At 44.4% G+C, this 13,345-nt stretch overlaps 1 protein-coding gene across 4 annotated transcripts in view; it reads right to left on the bottom strand.

The window, feature by feature from the left end:
- LOC126548176 (uncharacterized) overlaps positions 1-13,345 on the bottom strand; it is a 65,645-nt gene that overhangs the window by 16,101 nt on the left and 36,199 nt on the right. For 3 of the 4 annotated variants that reach the window (XM_055063166.1, XM_055063167.1, XM_055063169.1), the window contains one exon: positions 10,373-10,611. The exons of the other annotated variant lie outside the window; for it this stretch is intronic. In XM_055063166.1, the coding sequence (XP_054919141.1) occupies positions 10,373-10,611 (239 nt within the window). The remainder of the gene's footprint in view (positions 1-10,372; positions 10,612-13,345) is intronic. 4 annotated transcript variants of the gene reach the window in all.

Raw genomic sequence — 13,345 nt, 5'->3', positions numbered from 1 at the left:
CGTAGCTTCCTTCATGTGCATACCTTCATGTTGTATGTGCAACTAGATGCTGGTGTAACCTAGTCTACCGCCTGTCTTCCTGTTTTCTGCGTTTATTCAATCAGCATGGAAGCGCCGACTGCGAAGACACGCAGAGTCCACCATGATGCCGCATTTCAAAGGAAAGTTATCATGCGCGCGCAGACGGGCAGAAATTGGGCCGCATCACGGGCGTTCGGAGTTTCCGAAACTTGTGTGCGGGACTAGCGCAAACAGAAGAAGAATATTTTCGCCAGCAAAGCAGAAAGGAAGGGTTTCAGTGGACTGATGCAGGGCTGCTTCGCTGAAATAGAAGAGGTGCTCGTGGAATAAGTGCAAGATTAGTGAGCGGCACAGCGGCCTGTGACGACTGATCTGCTTAAAGTACAGGCGATGCAGTTATCCCTACAGACAGGGCTAATGCGGAGTGACTTCAAAGTGAGCAGTTGCTGACTATCAAATTTTATGAAAAGAAAAGGCTTTTCTTTTGACAAAAATTGCCCGAAGGATATGAAGAGAAATTGTACAGTTTTCAATGGTGCGTTTTGAAGTTGCGCCATTGAAACGGCTACCACTTCAGACAGATTGGAAATGCCAATCAGACGCCGCTTTACTTTGACATGCGTGCCGCAACCGTTGAAAAGAAGGGGGCGAAGCAAGCGCACATTTTGTCTTTTGACCCCGAAAAAACTAGTAATCGCAAGGCTTTGTTGCACTGCAGATGGGCACAAGCTGCCCCCGTATTTTATCTTCAGACGGAAGACGCTCCTGAAAGGAATCTTGTTTCCGAGTGGCGTGATTGTGTGCACAAATGAAAAAGGTTGGATGACCATGGACTTGGTCGCTGACTGGATTGATAACGTTTGGCGGAAGACACCCAGTGGCAGTTTGGGTCTGTGTGGAATGCTTGTGCTCGACGCCTTCAGGTGCCACCTTGACCAGCGCATCAAGGACAAGCTGGCTGCATGCAACACCGACCTTGTCGTGATACCTGGCGGCATGACATTGCAGCTCTAGCTGCTCGATGTTTGTTTGAACATGCTAGCGACAGATAGAATTCAGGTGCTCTACACCGAATAGCTTGTCAGTGGCTGCCACGAATTCATGCCCGCCAATAAAATGAAGCGCGCCTCGCTGCAGGACTTTTCTGAATGGGTGAAAGATGCATGGTGCACAATCCTGTCTGCCATGGCTAACAAGACCTTTTCTTTTAATAAGTGTGGGATTTCGTATGCCCTGGACGGCACCGAGGATGAAATGCTTTGGTCTGTTGATAGCAATAAGGAGTTGTCCGATAGCGACGACGAGTGATATCTATTGTCCCACGCGACCCGTACTGGCGCAGTGAAAATCTTGCCGGCAAGGTACGCCGTTTCCATTTGTTTTTATTGATTGCAACTTTAGTGTATTGGGAATAAATCTGTTTTTTCCATATGAGAGAAAATAGTATTTCTATATGAAAGCAAGAGGTGCACGGTATTGCACTCTTTTCTTTTGTTGTTGAACATGGAAAACAGGTGTGCGTTACAATCGAGGTTTTTATTTTTTATATTTTTTTTGGTCACGGAAAATGGGTGCACGTTACAATCAAGGGCGCGTTAGAATTGAGTAAGTACGGTACTTCAAGTGAATAGACATAATTTCGGAAACTGTAAAGAAAATCAAGGATGGTCTTTCGTGGTACCACTAACTTCACAGTGGGCATAAACTTGAATGAATGTGTGATGTTTAGTGGCACAAGGGCCAGGTATTGCCCTAGAGCACCATGCCAGTGTTTATGATTTAGCAGTGGATATATGAGTTCTGTGAAGTTGATGTGAAGTGGCTGTAAAGGGGCCTAAAATAGTTGCTGTAAATTGTAGAAAATCTATGTGTAATAAGACTATGGCCATGACTAATGATATGTACTATGAGCATTAAGATGCATTGCGAAAGAACAATGCGATATACAAGATACGCGAGATGCTAGCATTGGCTAGAGCCGCACTACTGCCTCACCAGAGCCCTTGAAACGCAAGGGCCTGGAGGCATGTGCTATACAAAACAACTATCACAGCGGCATCTTCTGGTGAGAGGATGCACTATGAATTTAATGGGTTTACAACATGTAGGACAACATCATTCAAGAAAGCGAGGACTGCTTTGGTCTTAAAAAGAGGTTCTTCACCAAGAAACATAGCCGGATGAAGAGGGACACAATAGCAGTATGCAAGCGGAAAATGTTTCTTCCTGTCTTTCGCCTTCCCAACTATCCAGGAAGACGTGGAGGCTGGTCAGCCTGTCACCACATCTACCACAGGTTGGAGGCTCGTTACTGGTCAAAAGAAAGTTGCCGACCATGAGAAAGTGCGTGTCCTATTCTGAGTCTAGCACATAGGACATCTGTTGTTCGTGCTTTCACAGTTGCGGGCAAGAAACCTAACATCGGTTTAATCACGTGAAGCTTATTGCTAGTTTCAGCATACCACAAGCGTTGCGATGCTATTGATTTGGCGATTTCGTTGATACGAACATTTCCTTTGATTCCTCTATGGCCAGGAACCCAGGATATCACTACATGTCAACGAGATAAATAAATGTTGCACAAGATTGAGTCAAGTTCAATAAAAACAGTATTTGCATTTGTATTCTTTTGTAAAGACACTAACGCTTTTACAAGACTTGACGAACCTGTGAATATGACTGCTCTGTCAAGTTTTAATTTCTTTACATGTTTTAACGCAGACAGTACTGCATAGGCTTCTGCAGTGAATACACTTGTGTTAGCGGGTTCAATACATCAGATTTAGAAAAAGACGGACCAACAGCAGCGTAAGATACGCCAGCATGTGATTTTGAAGTGTCTGCGTAGAATTTGGAGCAAGGGTACTGCGATTGAAGTTCACGGAAATGCATTGCGATTTTGAGGTCAGGAACGTGCTTTGTGACCTCTACAAAGGATACATCACATTCTATCACCTGCCACTTCGAGGGCGGTAATAGCTTAGCTGGAGGCATTAGGCAATGTTTGAGAATTGGGACATCCATTTCTTCGCTATGTTCTCTCACACACCATAAGAAAGGTAGTGTCATAGTGGGTCTATTACAAAAAAGTGTTTCACACGTCAAATCATTAGCAGTCGTGAAACACGGACATTCCTGATTAGAGTGCACTTTGAGAAAATAGGCGACGGTGATGTATGTTCTCTGAAAATGGAGTCAACACTCATCTGACTCTATGTATAGGCTTTCGACAAGGCTTCTTCTAGATGCGCCAGTGGCCAGACGAATACCCAGACGGTGGACAGGATCTAGCATCTTTAGCGCGCTCAGGCGGCAGCGTGAGAACTTTTGTTGGGGTTCACTTTGAACCCGTTTTCGTATGCCCACTTAGAAACTTTGTTTAAGCACTGTTGTACTTGTCTCTCACAGACTGTTATTGCAGGATTTGAAACCTACTTGTATGTAGTCTACGTAGGCTGAATAAAAAATATATGGTGGTAATGATGTAGGAAGCGTGTTCATTTTAAGAACAAAGAGCGTGAAACTCAGTACGCCTCCCCGTGGTACCCCAGTTTCCTTATGAATGCACACGACAGTGCATTACCTATTTTCACCCGGAATGTACGGTTGTGTAGGTAGCTTTCTATAATGTTTAACATAGTGCCGCGGATGCCCAGTGTCAACAGGTTGCGCAGGATTCCGTAATGCCACGTTGTATTATACGCCTTTTCCATATCAAGAAACATGGATAAGGATTGTTTATGTACGAAGGCATCGCAAATGTTTGGTTCGTTGCGCATGAGGTGGTCGGTTGTAGATCGTCCTACTCTAAAACCACAAACCACACTGATATAGGTCAAGAATTTTGTATGATTCAAGTAAGCGTAAAAGTCAATGGTTTATCATTTTTTTAAAAAGTTTGCAAATACAACTTGCGAAGGCGTCTACTATATTATGGGGCGTTAACTTGTTACTAATGTGGGGTCTTTGCCTCATTTCAGAATTGGGACAAGGGCTTCTTTCCATGCGGTAGGGAGGTAGCTTCGTAGCCCATATAGTGTTAAAAAGGGCGAGCGGAGTTATTTGGGTATCAATGGTCAGGTGTTTAATCATATCGTACATGATCCTGTCAGGTCCAGATGGAGAGCTCTGACATGCAGTCAAGGGGGGCTCTCAACTCAGCCTTGTTTAAGGCAGGTTATAGGCTTCGTTCTATCTGCATTTGTGGTCGATGGCCTTACGCTCTGCTACTTGTTTGTGTTTTAGGAGTGCCTCGGAATAATGCTTAGAACTGGAAATGCGCTGAAAGTGTTCACCAAGAGTGTCAGCTTGACCTTCCAAGCTGTTTGCTTCATCGTTCACAAGGGGCAACTGATGAATTTCTTGTCTCTTTAGCCTTTTCAGCCCGTCCCATACTTTAGCTTCATGAGTATACGAACTTGTACCCGAGAGAAACCTCAGCCAGCTTGCCCTCTTTGCCTGTCGTCGCATCCTTATTCCCTGGGATTTAACCTGTTTAAATTCTATTAGATTTTTGGCTGTAGGACATTCACGTAGTTTGCCCCAAGCTTAATTTTGTCTCTTCCGTGCCTCTCTACAATCATCATTCTACCAGGGAACCCAACTTCTGAATGGGGTGCCACTTGTATGAGGAATGAACTTTCAGCGGCGTCAATGATAAAAGCGTTAAGGTATGAAACAGCATGATTTATACTAAAATTAATTATAAAATCTCGTGACAAGTAGGTGGATTCCTTAAAAGCTTCCCAGTCGGCTGAGGCCAGTTTCCAGCGTGGGACATGTGGAGAGGAACCATGTTGGGTTACTAAGTTCAGTGTTACTGGGAAGTGATCACTTCCAAATGAATTTTTAATTACATCCCATTCTAGACCAGGGAAGATAGAAGGGGAGCTGATAGACAGGTCTATTGATGAGTATGAGGATTCTAATACGCTGGTTCCTTCTTATTGAAGAGGCACACACCAGAGTTTAAAAGGAAGTTTTCCATGAGTCGACCTCTCGCATCGCATCGCGAGTCTCCCCACATCACGTTATGAACGTTAAGATCTCCCATGAGCATGTAAGGCTCGGGAAGCTGAACGATGAGGTTATAAAAGACTTATTTTTTTCAGATGATGGTTCGGGGGTATATATAGGGTACATACAGTGACCAACTTATTAAAAAGAATGGCCCAAATTGACACTGCCTCAAGGGGCGTCTGAAGGGCGACGTGTAGGCAAGCTACAGACTTGTCGGCTACTATTGCTACACCACTGGAGGCTTTAGCCTTGTCACGGTCTTTTCAGAAGATGGCGTAATTTCCAAGAAAACTTGTGTTCGTAGGTTTGAAATATGTCTCTTGAACACAAAGAAACTTTGGATTATGTTTGTGTAGGAGTTCTCTAATATCATCAAAGTTATGAATGATTCCTCTAACATTCCATTGTAGTATTTGTGTCTCTATTATGATAAGTGTTTTGTGCTGAGTAAGAGACGAAGATTAGCTTGCGGGTCTCTTCCAGGCACCGTGACGGGAGCTTTGTCTTTTATGGAGCGATTGTGAGAATCTCGCCGCTACTTAGGCACTGGTGGCGCCGTCTGGCTGGTGGTTGTGTCCATCACCTCTTGCGTGGCACGAAGAGTGCAATATTAACTTCCCCTTTTGGTAATATGCACTCAGCTACAGCATGGATACCAGGATGTGAGCTTTGTGGTTGTGTCAGCGACTAATGCCGTGGACTCCAAGACTGCATCATCTCAGAAGCCACACTGAGGAGTGGCACTGGGCTGCGAGTGGCTACAAGCAGATGATAGCAGCCCGAAAAGAGACTTCCTTTGAAACTTTGGACAGTCCCCAGCAGCTACGTCATGTGACTACAACATGCCCTTCTGTCACAGTGGAAGTTGCAGCCTGTTTGCAGATAGACCGGGACTGTATAATCAAAGAAGCCCATTGTTCTAAAAGACTTCCGGTTTCGCCCTCTGGTACAGCCTGCTAAATTTAGTAGTCAATGAAGAGAATACAAGTTGAAATAGCCAGTAAACCTGCAAATACACAGGACCATCAAGCTGGCAACAGTGTCACTACAGTAGGTAGTTAAAACATACCGTATTTCCTCACATAATGATCACACTATATTGTCAGAAAAATTGACGCAAAATCAGGGGTGCGATCATTACGCGAGTTGAATTTCCTGCGAAAGGAAAAAAAAAATTTTTTTCGTCCCGCGTTTGCTGCGGAACACCAAAACAAAAATGGCGGCCGGCGGAGCAAGCGAAACGGGCCGAACGCAATATTTTTTTTCTACTCGTTAGTATATTACGTGCATTGCAACAGTTTCTTCCGTATCAGTAATGAATAATATCGTTAATATCGGCAAGTTTGCGGCAATAACGTAGCCATGTCCACTTTGAGGGGACAGAAACAGATGGGCGCACTTAGCTGCCAGTGACATAGAAACACATGGCCAGCATGCTGCGGAAACTGCGGCATCTGTCTTCACTACTATCCTAATATGGCACGTTTTCGCTAAGGCTGGGTGAATATCTTAGCTGTGTTACAAGCGTCGGCGTATGAATAGGGTACACTTTTAACGTATCAGTGTAAACGTGGCTACTATTGTTGCCGCTCGCGATTTGTTGCGTGCCCACGAGTGCAGATGAGAAGAACCGAAAGGCGCCTTTTTTGTTGTTGTTGACTACAATCATTACAAAGCCTACACATAATAAAGGCAAGTTTGGTTGCAGCTTATTTTAGTCATGGAAGTGCGGAAAGTGATGAAAGTAATGAAATGAGGCATCTACTTAAGAATGTTTGGTGCGTGCAGGCCGCTTGGTTTGTCTTGAAGAGTCGTTCGCGTAGCATTCGACAGATGGTAAGCGTGATCATTATTAGCTAGACTTGGCACACGACATATCGCTGCAGAAAGTCCGGGGTGCGATCATTACGCGAGTGCGATCATTATGCGAGTAAATATGGTAAATTGATGAATGAATTTACTCCAAAATGTGGAAGTGATGAACTACATACGAGCTCGAGGCAGATCTGTTTCTTATACAGTGCAGTCCACTTATAACGATATCCAGAAGAATGGAAAATCCGATCGTTATAACTGATTATCGCTATATCTGGACTGTCGATGATTAAAAAAAAAAAAAAAAACACAAAAAAAAGAAAGAAAGAAAAGAAAGAAACTGCCGAAAATGCCTTTGTAGCTTTGAAACCAAATTTGAGACTTACAATAAAGAATTGACATAGTAGAAAGACAGCTGTGAAAAATGAACCGTTTATTTATGCCCTAAACACCGTGTAAGTGTTAGGCCAGCTGAAGTAGTCAGAAATCTGCACTTGCTTTTGTGGAAGTTTCAGGCTTACAACTGCGGTGCGTATCGTGTCCAGCGGCTGCGTGAACACTGGTGGCTATAATTTAGCGTACATGAAATCAGTGAGTGACTCTATCGACAACAGTGCACTTTGTATGAAAATTAGCGTTGGTTTCAATGTCAATCTCGTAGCCTCTGTCGCACGCAGCCGCCGTCTGTCGCGACAACGATCGCCCTGTCGGAGAATCGTCGCAGAACGAGGCAGCGCTAGGTCTCCTCGATTTGGCTGCACCTTTTGCACTAGTTCAGAAAAGTGTCGTGCCAGTGCAGCACTAGTTCTTGAAGTGAGAGTGTAGCGCGACGCTAGCGCTTTCGGTGCAGCGGTCAAATCGAGGACAAAAGTGCAGAAACGTACAGGCCTTCGTCTGCTGCGACTGGGTGGCTGTGGCTTTTCTTTTGTTGGTGTGTTATTTTGTTGGTGTGTCATTATTCAGAAAGCATGACCAAGTGTGGTTTCCACACCTTTCTGAATCATATATGGCACAACGTTTCAAACGACTGACCGATGTGGTTTCGCGCAAACTTAACGTCGAGGTAGCGGTAAGCTCGTGAAAATTAATACAAACGACTGTGACCTGAGGGAAAATCCCGGCCTTCAGTGCACTTAGCAGCAGTTGAACCCGGAAAGCGCCCTTAACAAGATGCTGCGTACACATCCTGAAGAAAACTGGCGTCCGTGCTGCGTTACTAATAGCAGGCGCCGTCGATGCCGTCTACCAACACCCGCATGGCCACGGAGCCGCATGTGTCGTCTGCTATCAAAAGCCTTGCACTACGTGCACGAGAAAAGAACTTGCGGAGAGTCTAGTGCCAAAGTGTACACGAACTCGTGCAGAACGACGTCAAATCGAGTGCCGAAGTGCAGGTGGCGCTAGCTGCACTGGCAAATCGAGTGCTAGAGTGCTGCACCCCCTGAACTAGTGCAGAAAGTGCAGCCAAATCGAGGAGACCTGCTATCTGCACTCAGAAACTTCTCCATTAAAGCCCCATCTATCCTATCGCCTGTAGCGACATGCTCCCAGAGTTTGGTCATGTCAGCAGCTGCCACCCTGTTGGCACGTGTTGGTTTCACACATGGGGGTTTTGCCCAAGCGCACAAAGCCCGCCGTTTCTGTTCATCGGCATGGCCACTGGTTAGTCTAGCCATCATGATCGTGGTGCTCACAATTTTCAGAATTGTTGATATCATCGACTGTGCGAGCTGGCACTTTGAATCTTGTAAAATATGCAGCTTCGTCTCAAGCGACACAGCTTCGTGCATTGTCGGGGCACCTACCGCTGCTTCCAAGGCCCATTTCCGAGCGCAGGAGCGGTTCACTTTTTGCTTTCTTTTTTTATCCCTCTGGCCACTTGCCGGTGACGTGGTCGCGAAGCAGCTGGCGCCATCTTGTGGCACACTGTGCCAACTTGCAATGCTCTCCGTGACTTTCGCAATTGGCACGCTGGCGGGACGCGCTGCGCGGTAATGACGGAAGATACGAACTCGTGTAGGCAAATTTATTCACCCCCATCTCAGTTAAAAGAAACTTAGCAAAGGAAATTTCCCGATTATTCTGCATGGAAAACACTGCCCAAAAGACAGCATTTTGATTGTTATATCCGATACCGTATTTACTAGCATAATGATCGCACTCGCGTAATGATCGCACCCCTGAATTTTGTCGTCAAAATTCGATTTTTTTTATTTCCCGTGTAATGATCGCACCCTGAACTTGCCGCAGCGATATGTCGTGTGCCAAGTCTAGCTAATAATGATCGCGCTTACCATCTGTCGAATGCTACGCGAACGACTCGTCTGCACGAACCAAACATTCTTAAGTAGATGCCTCATTTCATTACTTTCATCACTTTACGCACTTCCATGGCTAAAAGACGTACAACCAAACTTGCCTTTATCATGGGTAGGCTTTATAATGGTTGTGGTCAACAAAAACAAAAAAGGTGCCTTTCGATTCTTTTCATCTGCACTCGTGAGCACGCAACAAATCGCGCGCGGCAATGATAGTAGCCACGTTTACACTGATACGTTAAAAGTGTACCCTATTCATACGCCGACGTTTGTAATACAGCTAAGATATTCGCCTACCCTTAGCGGAAACGTGCCGTGTTAGGATAGTAGTGAAGACAGATGCCGCAGTTTCCGCAGCACGCCGGCCCATCTCTGTTTCTGTCCCCTCAAAGCGGACATGGCTACGTTATTGCCGCAAACTTGCCGATATTAACGATATTATTCATCACTGATACGGAAGAAATTGTTTCAATGCACGTAATGTACTCACGAGAAGAAAAAAAAAAGATTGCGTTCGGCGCGTTCGGCTTGCTCCGCCGGCCGCCATTTTTGTTTTGGTGTCCCGCACCCGCATCCTGCAGCAAAGGCGGGACGAAAAATTTTTGTTTTTCTCGCGGGAAATTTAACCCGCGTAATGATCGCACCCCTGAATTTGCGTCAATTTTTCTGACAAAAAAGTGCGATCATTATGCGAGTAAATACGGTATGCAGTGAATAACATATCGTTATATATGGTTTTTTTTTCTCATAACCCTAAGCGTTAGTTGATACTCTGAAATCAACTCATCGTTATAACCAATATATATGGTTATAACCAATATATGTGGTATCGTTATAAGTGGACTACTGTATATGAATACATCTGCACATGTGACTATATGTAGTCAGCTAGGGGAAAAAATACTTTTTTTCTTCCTTAGCAAACCTTGGTGGCAATAACTTATGACCAGAAGATTTTGAGGGTCACCAACACAGTGCAGTCACAGTGCAGACAACACGGTCTATAGCCTGCTTCAATGTAACGAGTTTACACTGTAGTCAAACCAGTTCTATGACGAACCAACTTTAAGCTGTGCATTGTGATCATGATGCATATAAAAACTGTAAGCACCATGAGCATGAAACACCATGTAACACTAGTTAAGCACAAGGAAGTTTCATAATAGTAGGCAATCAAAAAAGGAGTGATAGTGTCCTACCCAGAGCGCCTGTGACCTTTCTTCTCAGCAATGAGAGAAACATCGAAGCCAGTCTCCTTGACAAAGACTCCAGTAGCAGAATGATCCCACTTGCTGCCCTTCTTGGGGCACACGAATGCCAGAGACATGCGATGGGCACAGGCTGGAAGGCTTGTGAGCTCGGGAGGCAGTGGTCGCAGAGAGGAGCAAAGCACAGTGCTTCGGTTGCCATAGTCTAAATAGAGGACCCTGAAACGCCGCTGTATGAAGTGAAATGCATGAGCACAAGCCAGATGCACAATGCTTTTGAATGACTCAGACAAAGTGACTAATGCAGACCTATCAGCCCACGTTACCAAGAAATTAAATATGGCTGAAGTTGCACACCTTGTACACTTAATAATTCTCACATAATTTATGCCACTAATTTTCTGCTTTCCGTGTATTATCCCAACACAGTCAACTTGTTAATTAAGAATCCTTGGGACTTCAAACTGTGTCTAAAACAATATATGCCCAATTATATAGGGTGTCTCCCGTAACTTGAGCCAAACCTTAAAAATATACAAATGCCACGTAGCTGGACAGAACCAAGGTAATGTTTGCCGTCACTTGGAGATACCACTCAGATTATTTTTTTCATTCAGTCTAATTACATAATTAGTTTTAATTAATCAACTTCTCAAATATTATAACTAAAAGAAAACTGTCAATGAGAAAATTGTAGAGCAGCATGAGAAACTCCCAATACAGCTTTCTCTTGCTCAATATATGCTACATAAAAGCTTCTCTAAGCATGAAAGCCCACGGATACATGCAAAACTGCCACGCAACTCACTGCTGAGGTACTTTGCATGCATTCGCAAGCTTCCAATGCGTCTGACGCTAGTCATGCAAAATCTGGAGAAAGTAAATGTATCTCCGAAAGTGATAATCTGAGAATATGACACACCTTTTCAGTCCCCGTCAAGTACAAATTGGCAGCTGGTATGCATAGTGTCTTTGCTTTAATATATCTTATTTAACAGCTCGTTCTCATGATTTTAACAGGATGCTTACGTAATATGTTTCCTGGGTAATACGTATTTTTCTAGCAGCTTCGTGGAAAACATATTAAAGGGTTTCTACTGTATTTGTTGTACTTTCAAGGAGTTAAGGCTCCATAGTGTAATTAATACTGGGTCGACAGTTATCCAATAAAGAAATAAGAATGAGACAAAAGTTTTCCGTCAGTACTCCTTTACATCATTGACAGCATGTGTCTTGTGACACTAAACTTCAAAGCAACTCTAACCTTTGTCCTCTTGATGATTGAGAAATACATTCTTGAACATGGCTGGAACCAACTGAGAAGCATCTGTTTAAACACAGCAAAAAACTATCTTCATAAGTTTCAAACGGGACTCAGGCTTGTGGCGATCGAGGTAATTTCCCAAGGAAGCTGTGCTTCTCCCTCCCGAGCTCAAGTCAGCACGCAATCAAGTGCCACCGGCACGCACCCTGGTTGGCCTGCCAACCAGGGAGTGGCGGCACCCGGGCACCCTCTCCACCTGAGCTCTCTTCCGCTGAGCTCTTCATCGATGCGGCAAATTCTCACAGGCCTGCAATGAGGTGGTTAGATGGGACCTTTGCTTCCGCGAATTCTCGTTCTCACGCTTGGTTGACTTCTACCCGGTTAGCCCAGGTGCAGCGGGTGCGCATACTCGAGCGGTCTTGCGGTGAGCCTTTGCCCGTAAGCGCCGTGACAGTCGCACTGTGCTGCATCTTGGGTGAATAAACACGTACTTGTTGGTGATCCGACTGTGAAGCCCTCTTTGTGCTGTGTCAGAGAGTCGACAAACCCTGCCATAGCACCTTTGTGTGTTGCGGAGTGGAGGAGCATCGTGCCCTTTCCTGACCATCACTCACAAGGTGAGCCTTGTGCAAACCCATCTCCAAAGGCTCAGGGAAGGAGGGTGTTTGTTGACAGAAACAACATAGCAGTAACTCCTCACCAGCAGCAGAGATAAATGATATAGTATTAGTATTTCCGATTCCAATTAAACCCATTGATGTATGGCTTTAATCATTCAAACACAGCATAATGATCTACACTGTACATATATGACTAAACAAGTGGTTTCGATCAATTTCGCATATAAATATGTCAGTAATTACACTGTAGTCGGATCTCTGCCTTGGAATTGCACGTTCTTGTCCAAAAGACTGGTTTTGTGGAACAGTTCAACAGGGTACAGATGCTGTCGGAACATTATCAGCTAAATATACTAAACCTACTAAACAAGATAAGCCTTTTAGATCAAGGTATGACAAAATTTTATCAAGTGAGGAGCAAACACAGTCAGTTATCAATAACAAACACTCACCAAAAGAACAAAAATATACTGACATTTCAAGACCCCTATTATAACCCATTTTTCACAATAAAGCAAAATAACAAGGTTTGTGCCTTATGTGCATTATGTTGGTGCAATGACCTAGTCTACTAAAGCTTGGGCGAATCACCCCATGTCCAACGCAGCAGCACATACTGTATGAGTAGCATCGACTGTATGGAATGTATGAAGATACTGTAGTATCAGGCGAGATAACAAGAAATTATCTATGGTATTGATAAGCACTGCCTGACAGTTGATATGGTCTGTGGTAGTTTCATTTTCATCCAGGCAGCAAAACGCCACGTGCTTCTTGGTCATATCATTTTGGTACTGTTTTAGAGACTGCTTCAAGTTGCCCAATTCACTATTGCAATTGCTGCAGCCTCAGAATGGTACCGTATAAATAGGCTACAGGTGTTTTCAATTTGAACTGGAGAAAAAGATATGCATCACTACTTTTCTTTTCTTCAGAGAGTCTGTTTTAACCAAAAAGAGTCAGTGAAAGTGAATTTACAGGACAGTCAGTGGAGCACAGCTGCTAGCCTACACAAGCTCCGATGCAAGGAGCCTGGCGAGGTCAAGGATATGCGGCAGCCTGCAACCCCCAAGCAATCTT

This window comes from Dermacentor andersoni, chromosome 1 (assembly GCF_023375885.2).
Source record: "Dermacentor andersoni chromosome 1, qqDerAnde1_hic_scaffold, whole genome shotgun sequence".
Lineage (NCBI taxonomy): Eukaryota > Metazoa > Arthropoda > Arachnida > Ixodida > Ixodidae > Dermacentor > Dermacentor andersoni.
Note: the sequence above shows the minus strand (reverse complement) of the source record. Positions and strands in the feature narration are given on the sequence as shown.